The following is a 15,465-nucleotide window of genomic DNA, read 5'->3' as shown; positions in this document are numbered from 1 at the left end:
TAAACAGAGTGAGATTAGCTACTTTGGTATGTCTTTTCAGGGAACATCAATTTTTGAAAACCATCAGCTATCGAAACTGGCCTACTGAAGATTATATGGTTAGTAAACTCTATTTTAAAAGATTTTTAGAAATGAATAAAAAAAAATACAAAAATAATTATACTCAAAAATGGGATAGTGCATAAAACCTGTCAAAGTCAAACGTTCGTATATATCAACAAACAAGGCGAATGGAAGACAACATATTCCTTGATCGGTATAGGTATTTTCTGAAGACAATTGAGGGTTAATCTGGTTTTATAGCTAGCAGAACCTCTCACTTGTAAAATAGTTGTTCTTCGTAGTCCTTTCATGTAAGCTTTATAGATGATGTACTTCAGTTTAATAAAATAAATTCAAAATTATATCTTTATCTGATTATCCCCAATGCATGAATAAATAACAGAAAACCACAGTATTTGTAGGATAAATGTTTCAATGTGATTGCAGAAACAAGTCTGCTAACAAGGGAACATAATTCGATATATTTGGATACAAAATGTCCGCTAGATTATCAATCCATGAAATTCAAAAAATGCTATCAATCATCAAAACCTTTTTTGAAGTCCTAAACTTTGATCATGTATATTTTGATGTGTTTTTATTGGAATCAGAGTAAATAAAATATAATTTGTTGACATTACTATATATCTGAACGTTTGAATGTACATATGTTGTTATATCGAAATCTAACAGTTTACACCATAAATATCTGCTCTTTTCCATTACAGAAAAAAACTGACGAGATGCAATATATCTCTGCAGAATAATTTTTTAAATCGTTTTTGGCAGCAGTACAGTTAAGTGATGGAAAGTAAAATCACCAAAATACTGGACTCCGAGGAAAATTTAAAAAAAAATCCCTAATCAAATATCAAAATCAAAAGCTCAAACAAATCAAACGAACGGATCACAACTGTCATATTTCTACCTTGGTGCAGGCATTTTCTTATGTAGAAAAAGGCTGATTTTACCGTGTTTTACAGCTAGCGAAACCTCTCGCGGGTGTATTAAAATATAAAACATTATATTTATTTATTTCAGTTTACTTTAAAAGATGGTGTATGTGATAGACTTCCAGCACAGTGCCAAGATGCTTCAGCTTTATATGGGCAAACTGAACTCTACAGGAAAAGGTATCAAAAAGAATTAGCATGCAGTTATTTATTTTCTCTATACATAACAATGAGTTGAACGATTAGAATAGTTCATTATCGTTTCAGATAAGGGTGAAGGTTTGGTACCATGAAAATGTTTAAAAACACTGCAATTGTTTGCACCTGTCCTTAGTTAGGAATCTATTTTTCAGTAGTTGTCGTTTGTTGATGTGGTTTATAAGTGTTTCTCCTTTCTTGTTTTTCTAAATAGATTAGACTGTTAGTTTTTCCGTTTGAATGGTTTACACTTGTAATTTTTAAGGCTCTTTATAGCTTACTGTTCGATGTGAGCTAAGTCTCTGTGTTGAAGACCATACTTTAACCTATAATGGTTCACTTTATAAAAATTGTGACTTGGATGGAGAGTTGTCTCATTGGCACTCATACCACATCTTCTTATATATATTAACATAGTTTTCATTCAATATGTAGAAATGTGAACTTTTTATTAACATGGCGTTATTATTAGACCATGTAGATAAAACACAAGCTCCAAAAACATAATACTGTAGTGCATATTGGCGTATTACAGTTCATTTGTAATTCACGATTCTGTAAACTGAAAAATGGACTTGGCGCGCAGATCATAGATATAATCTGTCATGGTTATGTTCATATAAGGCTATGACGTCACGCTTTGTAATTCGTGCATTTAGATACCTATATAATGTGAATATTTCTTAGAAAACTGGAAACACTTTCCCTGTGTTTTCAAGTCATGTTCTCGGCTAATTTACCTTATATTTTAAATAGTAAATGGTTTTTATTCGGAGCGAAATTGTTGGTTAGAGGAAAAAAGTTGCACCTTTCTTTTACCAGTAACCGCTCGCGAATGTTTGAGTTTGTATATTTCTGTTCTGTCTGTATAGATCTTTACATGATCTTACATGTACACATCATCTTTTGGTATTTCATTTCAATATGTAAATTATGTCCTAACAATGAACATACAAATATATTTAGAGATGGTTTAATTATATTATAAGTTATATGGTTCGCTACTGACCCCCTACGGATCCATAGAGGGTTAGAAAAATTCACAGGGGGTGAGGCGGGAGGCCGAATCCCTTATGGATTTTATTTACCCTTTATGGTCCGTAGGGGGTCAGTAGTTAACCGCATAACGAAATCATCGCACGCTGGACTTTTTCTGCTGCATTATGTTGAAAAATAAACAATGAAACACAGCTACATTAATAGATGACGTCACCATTAACGCATCATGAACCCCCCACGGTCTCAAAGGGGCTCACTCAAAAACCAATCACAACGGGATATTTTACCCGCGGTGCGATAAAACGTAATATATCCAAATTGCAACGAGTATCCAAATTGCACCGAGTACCCAATTACACCGAGTACCCCAAATTCCACCTATTAAGCATAAATAGCAGCGAAGTTTTCTTATTTGTGTAAATTAACTGTATCAAAACATTTAGATAAAGTGATCTACAGAGCGAACACACAATATCAGTTCTCAATCGTCACAACTCGGCCGTTTCCGTAACTTCATCTAACATGGAAGGAGAGTAGCGGATTCTCCCGAGGATTGCCGATTGTATCAGTTCTCAATCGTCACAACTCGGCCGTTTCCGTAACTTCATCTAACATAGAAGGAGAGTAGCGGATTCTCCCGAGGATTGCCGATTGTATCAGTTCTAAGGAAAATTCTCAATTTCAGTTCATGTGATACTTTCCTTTCAAATTTTAAAAGTCTTATTTGTTCAAACGAATATATTCTCATTGTAGAATTTTTTTAGTTATTAAATGCAAAGGTCAACACACAATAAACACACGTTTTTTAGCATCACACATTCTTAGGTATCAGTACGGAAGCCGATAAGGGCCATTCAAAAAAAAAAATTATGTCGTAATTACGACATAGCATGTCGTAATTTCGACATAACATGTCGTTATTACGACATCGCTATGTCGTAATTTCGACATAACATGTCGTTATTTCGACATAACATGTCGTTATTACGACATCGCTATGTCGTAATTTCGACATAACATGTCGTAATTTCGACATAACATGTCGTTATTTCGACATAACATGTCGTTATAACGACATCGCTATGTATATAAAAGAATATGTATTATGATTGCCAAGAGACTAAATGACACAGAAATTAACAACTATATGTTATCATAATGCCCCCAATAATTAGAAAAGCCCCCGCATAGTCAGCTATAAAAGAGGGACGAAAGATACCAGAGGGAGAGGCCCCGAAATGCTGTGTGGCAGACAGTGTTAACATTATTAATTATTAGCTCCCTTGGAAAAACTCCAAATTTCATATTTAAAGTATTTCATTGTTGATTAATTTACATGATGCTTAATAAGTATATATTTGTTAATTGCATAGCTTTTGCTATTTGAATTCATTGGTTAAAGATATTTATTCATATTGTAAAGTTTAATATTTGTATCGTTGCAAAATCTTTGGTCACCTTCTTTGGTTACCTTCTTTGAGAAACTTATATAATTTATTATAGATCCTAATTAAGTGTTTGAAGATACCGACCGTGGAAGGGATGCAGAGTCAAGGTCTTTTAAACCTTCTACTTGTTCGAACAAATTAGTGTGGAATTAAGTGAGAACTGACACACAGTCCTACCTATAAACAAGCGCTAACTACATGCCTTCGTGTAATAAGGGTGAATTGAAATATTGATTGCTCTTTTTCTACTTTCAAACGTTGGACACGATGTTCCTACAACCTCTAGGATTTAAAACAGAATCTTCGAAATTTCATCCGCAAAACAAAATAAAAATGTTAGAAAACACGAACCAATATTAAAACAAATTCAATATATGTTTCAAATTATGTTTTTACAGCTCTTGATCATATACTAAGTAATATCTAGTATATTTGTATGATTAGATTAGCAAAGCTATGTGAAAAAAACCGGATGTCCAACGTTACATTTATGAAAAACTGTTTTAAATCTTATGTATAGTGATCCTATTTCTTATTCTCTGATCTTCTTGATACTTGGCAGGAACAACGACAGGTGTCGGTTCTTTGTGGCGTTAAAGCCGTTATTTTTGCCAAATTTTATTTGACTTCGGTGGCTTCATATTTAGCGGGAATAAGAAAAATGTCCAACGACGTTTTTCGTCATCTCAACGACTGAAAGTGAATTTTGGAAGTAGCAGAAAATGAATAAAAAGAGTAAGACAATAATAATATCTAACAAAAGTACAAATATTTGCCTCATTGTTCGTGAGTTCAAATATTGCTGATTCAATAAAATCTTCTCTACACAGTCGTTTTTCAAACGGTAGCCATTTTGTCCAAGTTGATATTTCATTTTTCAAAGCATTTAACGCGTATTTTTTTTATAATTATTCAAAACAAAAGTTAGATACACGAAGAGTAAAAAATGCCAAGATTCTTTTCTTATTAACTACATGTTTGGGTCTTAAAGGAATAAAATGCTTCCACACATTACAAAACAGTAGCCAATTTGTCCAAACGTCGAAAGTTTGAAAGACGCTAATTTCCGTCGTTACATGTGCTAAAGTTTCAATTAAATGATCATGATAATTAAAACAAATCGTGTTATGAAATTTGGAAAAACAGGTTGATGATTGCTGCCGAAAAAAAAGAATAGCGCATGTTGCTATAGACTCCACCCGGGGACATAGGTTCGACACAGGTTAAATTTTGCAATTTTTATTAATCTTTTATAGCTTTTAACGATTTATTTAAAAGAATGGTGAAATGGGGAAAAACATCTCATTACATGAACTTCGTCCAACTTTTGCAAAGACAAATTTTAGACACCAAAACAGTCCTCTAAATGTAAAATTCGAATTGAAATTTATATTGTGGAAGTACTCCATAGATCATTTAAAGTCGTCACTTCAGTAAGGTGCAATCACCAATATTAAAAGACTTATACCAGTTCACGGAGTGTTTTACTTCGCGATTTGTCCTGCTATTCATGTTATAACTGTCGTGATGAAATAAATTCCTGTACTAGCGAAGCCGGAACTTTTCGTCAATATAAACTTGTGCATGAAATGGAGGTACTAGTAATTGAAAGACAAATCCCAAACAGCGACGAAAACCGTTTCATCGAATTTTAAAAACCCGGGATTATTTAAGCCGTTTTCGCGGACGATCCAGGAGTAGATTACTATATTTTAAAATGTATATCAGAAATTAAACACTATAGATGACTTGCGGAAATAATTCTCAAGCCAAGGTTCAAGTAATTGAAGGGGTGTATTTCGACAACTTATGTACCAGGGAAAATACAATTCTATTCAAATTTAACCAAGGGTAAAAATGTTCGATGTACTTGCATCGTGTCAGATATATTTGTATTGGGGTTGAGTTAAGATATAGAAATTTTACAATGACAGATGATATGCACCTTGAAAGTTAAACATCATATGATAAAAGTTTCGTACATCTAAAAAAAATATCTTTTTTTTATGGAAAACTGTAACACATCTTCCTATATCTACTTCCGTCCCATCTTTCTTTTCCACATTACTTGCGACAGTAATGCATTTTTAGTTGAAATAACTTAAAGGGTAAACATTATTAAATAGATTTCCACAACTTGAGGTAATTTATGATAAAATGACATCACAAAACGAACAGAACCAGAATCAGAAATTTTAAAAATTTTGTAATATAATGAATAAATCAACCAACATATAAAAATACGAATAAAACTAGTAAAAATTAATCAAAATCCCTTTTTGACGCCGCTTTTTATGTGTATTGTCGTGTTTTAGGAACATCGTGCCCATGACAGTAAATACAGCGCAATCGATACGTCCTTTCACCCTTATTACAACAAACCATGGAGTTGTGCGCTTCAACAAAGGTGGAGAGCTTTGCTTGCCTTGATAGGACATGACATTAGTTCTTATAGTCCCGGTTTCTAATTACTTTCAATCAGGATCTATAAAATATATATGTTTCTCACAGAAGGTAACCAAAGAAGGTGACCAAAGATTTTGCGACGATACAAATATTAAACTTTACAATATAAATAAATATCTTTAATCAATGAATTCAAATAGCAAAAGCTATGCAATTAACAGATATATACTTATTCAGCTTCATGTAAATTATTTAACAATGAAATACATTAAATATGAAATTTGGAGTTTTACCAAGGGAGCTAATAATTAATTAATAACACTGTCTGCCACACAGCATTTCGGGGGCTCTCCCTCTGGTATCTTTCGTCCCTCTTTTATAGCTGATTATGCGGGGGCTTTTCTAGTTATTGGGGGCATTATGATATGACCTATAGTTGTTAATTTCTGTGTCATTTAGTGTCTTGGCAATCATAATACATATTCTTTAATATATATAGTGATGTCGTTATTACGACATAGCTATGTCGTTATTACGACATGTTATGTCGAAATTACGACTTAGCGATGTCGTTATAACGACATATTATGTCGAAATTACGACATAGTGATGTCGTTGTAACGACATGTTATGTCGAAATTACGACATGCTATGTCGTAATTACGACATAAATTTTTTTTTTTGAATGGCCCTTATCGGCTTCCGTATATCAGTGATAGACAATATAAATAGATTAACCATTTTAATAACTATAATACAAAAAGAGGCTATATACAATGGCAAATGTCTTTCGGATACGTTTTTTAAGTTTTTGAAAATCGAGTTTGGAGTAATTTTACGTGTATTATCATATAATTTAATTTTGGATGTAACGTGTCTTCTGATTTGCTGACGTCGTTTTGTTAATCAGCTAATAGACATAAATTTGTCATGTGACCGTGACGTCATCAAAGTTTTTTCATGATTTACTCCGGTTTAAAATGGAATTAATAGTTGAGCTATAAGCAATGACTGTAATATTTTTTCTGCCTATTCGAATTAATATAAAAAATATGGTGCACACTTTAAAATAACCCTCTTAGAGGGTTATTCAGTGTGCACCACATTTTTGATGTTATTCCTTCATAAATAGAAAAAATGTTACAGTCCTTAAATATCATTTAATTTTCATATATCATTTAATTTTTACATTTTACTTTAGTTTGAACTACGTTAAAATCGACATTTATTACGAAGATCTGAATTTTGAGAGGATAGTAGAAAGTCCAGAAATTGAGGTGACTATGATATGATTATGTTTAAATTTCATAATTACTATTATTATTTACTATCTATAAAAATCCAAAAATTTAATTATAATGTTTATTGCGGCACGAATTATGATATTGTACTCTCTTGCGTGATTTAAAAAAAATGACTAGTGTTTTCCATATCGCTGTCGAAGTTTACCTTATAAATGGCTGATCATATTGTTCGAACACTCTGCTTATAAGTGGATGCCAAATTCACACTGTGACTGCAAAAACAAAGTAAAAAAAAAACGACCAAATAAACAACATTTTACAAAACATAACATAGAAAACTTAAAGACTGAGCAGCACGAATCAAACTTAAAAAAGGGGGGAATGGTATCAGGTGTTCATGAACGATAAGAAGATGATGATCCACGTTGGCATCTTTGGTGTTGATCATGCAAGTACAAACTGACGATAAGGTTAAATCAATGATATCACGATTGTTCAAAAACACTCCAAAATTAAGATGCATCCAAGGATAAAAATTACCTAAACCTTAAAAAAAAGTATCTTGTTAGTGCTTTAACAAAAGATATCTGTCGGTTAACATGTTATTGAAACATACACAGTCATCTCAGTACCAGAATCTATGACAAACGAGACGATTTTAATTTTGAAATCATTAATTTCCCCCACCTTAGTAGCAATATACCAACTGCACCTGCATATGGGATATATATTTCCCAACTTATTCGATATTCAAGAGCTTGCAGCTCCTACTCAGACTTTGTAATACGTCATCAGTGTCTGAGTAGAAAGTTGATGAAACAGGGGTATGTCAAAGAACGTCTCGTTCTTTTTCTAAAAAAGTTCATCGGAAGGTACCAAGACCTTGTTGATAAATATTCCGTATCAACTTCTCAAATAATACACGATGGTCTTGATGTATAGATTCTTCGTACTGATGTTGTTTATCATCTTAACAACGTGTTTTATAGTTCTTTCATTTGTCTTTGTTCTATTATTAATATTACTTTTACTGTTGAATGGTTTCATGTGATATCCGTTTCACGTGGCTCGGTACTTATACATCTCGTCAATGGGTTTGCATTTGCTTTCATTTTTTTGTGGTTTGTTTTGTATTTGCGACTTTTTGTATTTCTTTTGTTCTTATAACGTGACTCTGTACTTTAAAGGATCCCGTCAGTATGATATTGTTCTATTATATGTCATTATGATATATTTCTATTATGAATTACAATATACGTTGAACCACAAACGTCAAAATCATTCAATCGCGTAGTGGAATTAACTATTTTTGGATTCTTATAAATTCTATATATAACTTTTGGACTAGTTTAAATCTCGGTCTATTTCTTAAATTTATTCTTACATACTTTTGATTTTTTAACCCTGTATGCTAACATTCCCATGAAAATTTTAAAATTGTTTGTACGCACATTGAACGACTTTATGTGACGTATAAAATTTTCTGACGTCAGACACTCAAATCAATAAATGTGTTCGTAGATAGTAGATGTTTTTGTGTTCTGTTAAATTGTTCCTTTTAAAATTGTTAAACGATGATGACTGATGTACCCATATTTTGACTATTATATTTATTGTGTCTGTTTATTTAACGCATCAATGTAAAAATATCGGAAATTGATGAGACTGTCATTAAAGTGAGAGGGTTAGCGCTATAGAACCAGGTTTAATCCACCATTTTCTACATTTGAAAATGCCTGTACCAAGTCAGGAATATGACAGTTTTTGTCCATTCGTTTTTGATGCGTTTTGTTATTTGATTTTGCCATGTGATTATGGACTTTCCCAATTGATCTTCCTCTAAGTTCAGTATTTTTGTGATTTTTCTTTTGAATAATTTGTAAATTCGTTTTGAAAATAATTTTTCGAAAATACTAAACAGGTCACGATATTTTTTTCTTATTTCAGAATGCACAGTTTGCATCAGATGTAGGTGGTGCAGTAGGCCTCTGGATTGGATTATCTTTCTTAAGTATGTTTGAAGTTGTACAGCTGCTTTTAGAGTGCTGTGCATTTGCAGGTCATAAATGTACAAATAGAAGTAGGAAAAGAAACGCGAGGCGAAGAAAAAACAAATCAATCAAAACAAAAGAAAATATTTACGCAACAGAAATGGATAATAAAAAGTCTAACTTTTCTAAAAAAGAATCGGAAAATAATTTACAGCTAAATAAACGTTATCAGGATCTTTATGCTGGGAATTCACACGAATATAATTATATTGACAACAGAGTATGAACAGAAAAATCTAGAGATTTATCAAACTGAATTGTGATATTAGGGAGCTACCATTTGATTTTTATGGGGGGGGGGGGGGGGGGCTAGGATGAAATTTGAAAAAAATAGGCAGGACAGGAGTTTTGAGTAAAAAAAAAGGCAGGATGAGACACTTACAAAAAAAAAAAGTCAGGACGACAATTTAGGTAAAAAAAAGTCAGGATAAACTTTAAAAAAAAAAGGCAGGACCGAACAGAGTGAAAAATAAAAAGGCAGGACAGAGATTACAGCTAAAAAAAAATGCAGGACAAAATTTTTCATCCTAGCCTCCCCATAAAAATCAAATGGTAGCTCCCTTATAGGACAATCATCTAGATTATTCATCCGTATCAAATCTATAAAGTGTTGTTTTCAATTGTATCTGTTTTTCTTGTTGTGGTTTTGTTACGTTTGAATTTACTTTTTTATTTATGAGCCCATTTCTCCGTTAACTGGGCGTGTATATAAAAAAGAAGATGTGGTATGATTGCCAATGAGACAACTCTCCACAAGAGACCAAAATGACACAGAAATTAACAACTATAGGTCACCGTACGGCCTTCAACAATGAGCAAAGCCAATACCGCATAGTCAGCTATAAAAGGCCCCAAAATGACAATGTAAAACAATTAAAACGAGAAAACTAACTGCCTAATTTATAGTATACTTACCTGCATGTAATGATGTCCTTCCACAACCCAACTGATGTCAAGATCTTTTTGTTGTGTTTTGCGTAAGTAATTGAGCTGATATTTGTTTTGTGTTTTTATAATATAACGCTGACCTACATATTTAAAAAGGAAGGCGATGGATACCAAAGGGACATTCAAGCTCATACATTCGAGCTCATAAGTCGAAATGAGTTGACGCCATGACTACAAAAAATACAAATAGACAACAGTATGCAAAACACAACATGAATCCCACTACAATCTGGGGGTGATCGAATGAGCATCATGCTTTTCCCGGTGATTACTTCCCTTTGAATTAAGCAGTATGCGGGACATTGTTTCGTTTCGTCATATCAAGTGCATACATACTAGAGATTAAATTATCAGGATAATTTATCAAATGCTGTTAAAACTATAAATCATTGTTTTATGATATTTCAATTCTCCTCATAAATATGTCCAAATTTTAAACATTTTTTAAGTCACTACATGGCTAAAAAAGTCAGAATGTATGTTTGGTTTGCTCGCAATAACTTATTAATTTCTGTGTGATGCAACATTAATATTAATTTTTTTTTATAAAGATTATAAAAACATTACAAACATCTTTAAACAAACACACGGCTACTTATTCTACACTAATTCATTATAATACGGTATAATGCAAATAATACACTATGCAGAACGTGTCGTACTTAGAAGTTACTGTGAGCATATATATATGGCAGGACAGACATTTAAACTAAAAAAAAATGCAGGATAAAATTTTTCATTTTATCTATAATCGCAAAACGTGTTTTAGCAGTACCAGCATAGTCTGTTCCATTCGAGAGGATTTTCTAATGTGCAGGACTTGTTGTAACAAAACTTAGAAACAGACTTTTATCTGAAGTTGTGAGTCAGATCAAAATTTCTGAACAAAAACAAAATCAAAGTGCCCTGCGATGAACACAACGCAACTGATTAGAGACATTTGTAACAGTGTTTGTACACGGATTAACACTTTCACGAATTAACAACTCACAAGCCGTAAACTTATTATTCTTTTTATATTACGACTTGTCTTTGTTTGTTAATCAAGACTGCTTTGTAAACGTCACGGATTGGTATGAGATCTACATTTAATGTAACAAATGTTTATTTGAAACTTATTTATTGTTTTAATTATAATTAAATATCGTTTCGTATCAGTAATTTGAAGTCCAATATTTTGTTGACAAATTATGAGACAAGTCGTAATATAAAAAATACTAACTCCACAGGAACAGATGGTACAGATTGTTTATCAAGTCGGACATTATGAACATATTGATGGTTTTATTGGCATGTTTTTGATTTGGTTCATGAACACACAAACAATAATTGCAATTTTGAAAGGTTACTTTTTAGAAACGGTGGTCCGTTATTCATTGTTCACTTGACACAGAAAAGGACTAGCGATACACATAACATATTTTGTAGTCATACAGTTTGAGTTTTGCAACAATGCGTATGTTTTTTCGTTAAGATGTCAAGCGATGTCATCATATTATAATTAGGTTGATAAAAGGTAAAAACCAAAATACCATATCCCAACAAAAATCAAACTTTTCACTGGACGTTAAAGATTTATCCGAGTACTAGAGTACTCGCAAGTATCATGACTGAGTACTCGAGTATTAAATTTTTGACATTCCTAATTACTAGTAATCTTACTTCTTATACTACACAGATAGATTCTACCACTGAATCGAGTGTGATACGATATTTATCCACTCGAGACAGGTAAATTTTCATATTTAAAATTTAAAAATCGAGAGTGGATTAATATCGTATTGCACGAAATTTGGTGGTGGAATCTGTTTCTCTAATGATATCAAGACAATATGCAGACAATCTTAATCCTTCTTTCCGAACGACCTGCATGCATTAAAGATTGGTTCTTTCTACGTGACGTCATCAGGCATGGTCGCCTTTTTTCATGACGTCACAAAAGAAATTTCAAAAGAAAGCAAGAAAATTTGACGTCATAATCAAATTTTGACCAATGAAGATTTGAGATCAAACAAATCACACGTTGATTAATATAGATTCTACCACTGCATCGAGTGTGATACGATATTTATCCACTCGAGACAGTTAAATTTTCAAATTTAAAATGCGAGGCTCGCCGAGCGTTTTAAATATTTAAAATTTAACTGTCGAGAGTGGATAAATATCGTATTACACGAGATTTGGTAGTAGAATCTGTTTCTCTAATGATTTTCAAACAATATGCAGGCAAACGTATTCTTTCTTTTCGAATGATCTGCAAAAAGATGTGTTCTTTTTATGTGACGTTATCAGACATGGTCGCCTTTTTTCATGCCGTCACAATAGGAAATCCAGAGGAAAGCAAGAAAATTCGACGTCATAATTGGATTTTAACCGATGTAGAACTGATCAAACGAACAACATGTTGATTAAATTCTTTTATACAATAGGTGCAGAAAGGGATAAATTGACGAAGAATTAGAGAAATAAAAATAATCAACAGGTCAGGAAAAAGATAAATCGAGAATTCGGGAAATACGTTTATATAATTTTGTATTGGTTTTCGTCTTCTTGAAACCATCAATGTGACTGTACACGTCTAATAAATAGTAGTGTTATCAGAAAATCGCTTCTTTACACAGTATCGGATTCCTCGTGTTGTAAGGAATATAACAAATAGCAACATTGTTTGAGACATACAAGACTGGCCTGACATGTAATTCAGACGTATTCAATCGGGAGGTCGCTCGATGGCGAACTCACTGGTGTATAACACCTCACGATCAAATGCCAACTTCGCTGTGTGAGACACTCGATGCGGTAAGAATATAAAACAACACGTTTAATAATTTATTGCGTCCGAAGCGCTTTTCTGGATTTACCTTCATCAGGAACACTCAAAGCCAAACATTTGAAATCCGAAGATGTATAAGTACCGAAAATCGTTGAAGAGCTATATGTTAAAAATACCTAAAATAAATAGCCAAATTCATCTAAAGCCAACTTTGCCTGAGGGAGTTGAAACCTTAGTTTCATAATAATTTCAAAATTTATAAACGGACAATTTTAGTAAAGTTTGTTTAATCATGTCAGTACCGAAGCACTGACTACTGAGCTGCTGATACCCTCGTAAGCCTAGTGCTGTATCCTTCTATAGATACTATTTTGAGTATTATGTTGATAATGCTAGCTATAACAAGTGCTACCGCGTAGTGATTCATCAGTGTACTACGTCGGTTGAAAACATATGTACGATTAACCATTAATAACGATAGGTTATCATCGCTAGCATTAATGCATATTCATCAAGATTTCAGTGTGAATATTGACAAAGTAATGGAGCAGTTCGTTTCTACTAAGACCCGACGAGCAGATTTTTGACAATTTCCATGATTTACCCTATTCAGAAGAATTCTCAATAGTTTTGCATTCATAAATCGTTTAAGTCTTATGTATATGTAGCACCTCTTTTAACCCTCCTATGACCGAAAACCGAAACAAAAAAATCATTTTCTGCATAAAATGGTCCCAAAATTTTTTCGTCTCGTTCCGCTCGGCGGTAGAAAGAGTGCACATCATTTTATTCTAGCTACGCCCCTGGTTTTAGTCCATTCTTCCACAGAATTAAGTGGCTATTGGACAAATGTTGGATCTGACTAATAAAAGGTTATAATTAAGAAAAGATCTGTAATTTGAAAAAAGTACGAAAAACTATGGTTAATCGTCAGTTTGTTAATATATTCAAAAAGTCCTCCGGACTCTTTGTTTCTTGTTTTAGAACTAACTCTGATAACCTGTATATCAAATAATAAACTCGAGGTTGAAATAAGGGGTGTGTATGCTGGTCTCTTTGTTGAACGAAGAAATAATTTTGTATGGCGTTTTAAGAAATAATATTAAATCGGTATGTTTTTACAATAAGACAAAAGTCATATTTTGTGTAATCTATTGAAAAACGCAAATATAAGAAATGTGTCCAATTCATTCGTAAACACATATTGTATGATTTATTACATGCCCATAGATTCTAAATATTCTGCGATGACACCGACAGCTTTATTCGCATTCCCTTGCTGACCTCCATCTTTAGTATGAGCGATAACGATAGCAGTTTTAGATCTTTGTAATGTCAACGCACCATTCCATTTCTTTTTGGCAAAAACTATTTTACTCTCCTCTTCGCGTAGGAACTGATACTTGACTCCTTCAGCATAAATACCATTGACCATGAATGGGGTAAAATCTTCGCTTTTGAAGGCTTTTGCAATTGTACTAGCCTCATTCGAAGATAGTTTTAGTGCATTTTGGTAACTATCTGTCGTCCATTTTGCTCCACCATCGAGACCTATAATACATGCTCTGTCTACATGTTCGAAACCACTAGCATCACGTGACTGTCCTATCAAGTTGTCTATATAACCATTCCATCCCTGGAGAATCACTGTCAAAAGAAATCAAAAGGTTAAAGAAAACTGGGATTAAAGAAAAACAACATAATGTTCGACCCTTTATTTCAGCACAGTATAGTCTCTGAAAACTTATTAGAGAAGGTTTATTTTGTAAATATTGGAAGATTGCCTTAAAATTAGTTATCTACTTGTGTAAATGGGGGAAAAGTAAATTATAGAAAAATTCGTAAGGTTCGCAAAGGAACCCAGTGTCTCGCTTTATGCAGTTAGTCCTAGGTTCAACAAAAATAAGGAAAAATTATTAAACTTTTTTCCTCTAGATACTCTCTTCTGATTGTAAGAAGCTTCTGTCGAAGTTTAGTATAAATCCAGCAAAAAATTAACTTCAGACTGTAAAGCCTCGGTCACACCTTACCGGACAGCTCGAACGGACGCCTAACGGATAACTTTTTTTTTCAATCCGTTCATGTCCGTTCTTATCCGTTAGACGTCGGTCCATATCCGTTGAATGTCCGTTAAGCGTACGTTTTATCCGTCGACGTCCGTTCTGTCCGGTGGAAAATTTTGAGCATGTTCAAAACTTTCAACGGACGTCCAACGGATAAAATGTCCGTTGAACGTCCGTTTGGTGTCCGTTTTGTACGGTACTCGTCCGTTTCGTTTCTGTTTTCTATCCGTTACGTGTCCGTTGGAGGTCTGGAAGGTAAATTCACCAACGGACTTCTACCGGACGTTTAACGGATAAAACGTATGAGAAACAGACTTCTACCGGACGTATAACGGATAAA

At 33.2% G+C, this 15,465-nt stretch overlaps 1 protein-coding gene across 1 annotated transcript in view; it reads left to right on the top strand.

Moving 5' to 3' along the window:
* LOC143076245 (FMRFamide-activated amiloride-sensitive sodium channel-like) overlaps positions 1-9,956 on the top strand; it is a 35,841-nt gene extending 25,885 nt beyond the window's left edge. Inside the window, exons 10-13 of the mRNA XM_076251976.1 lie at positions 41-98; positions 1,084-1,175; positions 7,248-7,323; positions 9,238-9,956. Of these exons, the coding sequence (XP_076108091.1) occupies positions 41-98; positions 1,084-1,175; positions 7,248-7,323; positions 9,238-9,567 (556 nt within the window). The 3' untranslated portion in view covers positions 9,568-9,956. The remainder of the gene's footprint in view (positions 1-40; positions 99-1,083; positions 1,176-7,247; positions 7,324-9,237) is intronic.
* The last annotated feature ends 5,509 nt before the right edge of the window (positions 9,957-15,465 follow it).

The sequence above is a fragment of the Mytilus galloprovincialis genome, chromosome 5 (assembly GCF_965363235.1).
Source record: "Mytilus galloprovincialis chromosome 5, xbMytGall1.hap1.1, whole genome shotgun sequence".
In the NCBI taxonomy this organism is placed as follows: domain Eukaryota; kingdom Metazoa; phylum Mollusca; class Bivalvia; order Mytilida; family Mytilidae; genus Mytilus; species Mytilus galloprovincialis.
The sequence above is the reverse complement of the archived record's forward strand: the minus strand, read 5'-3'. Positions and strand labels throughout refer to the sequence as shown.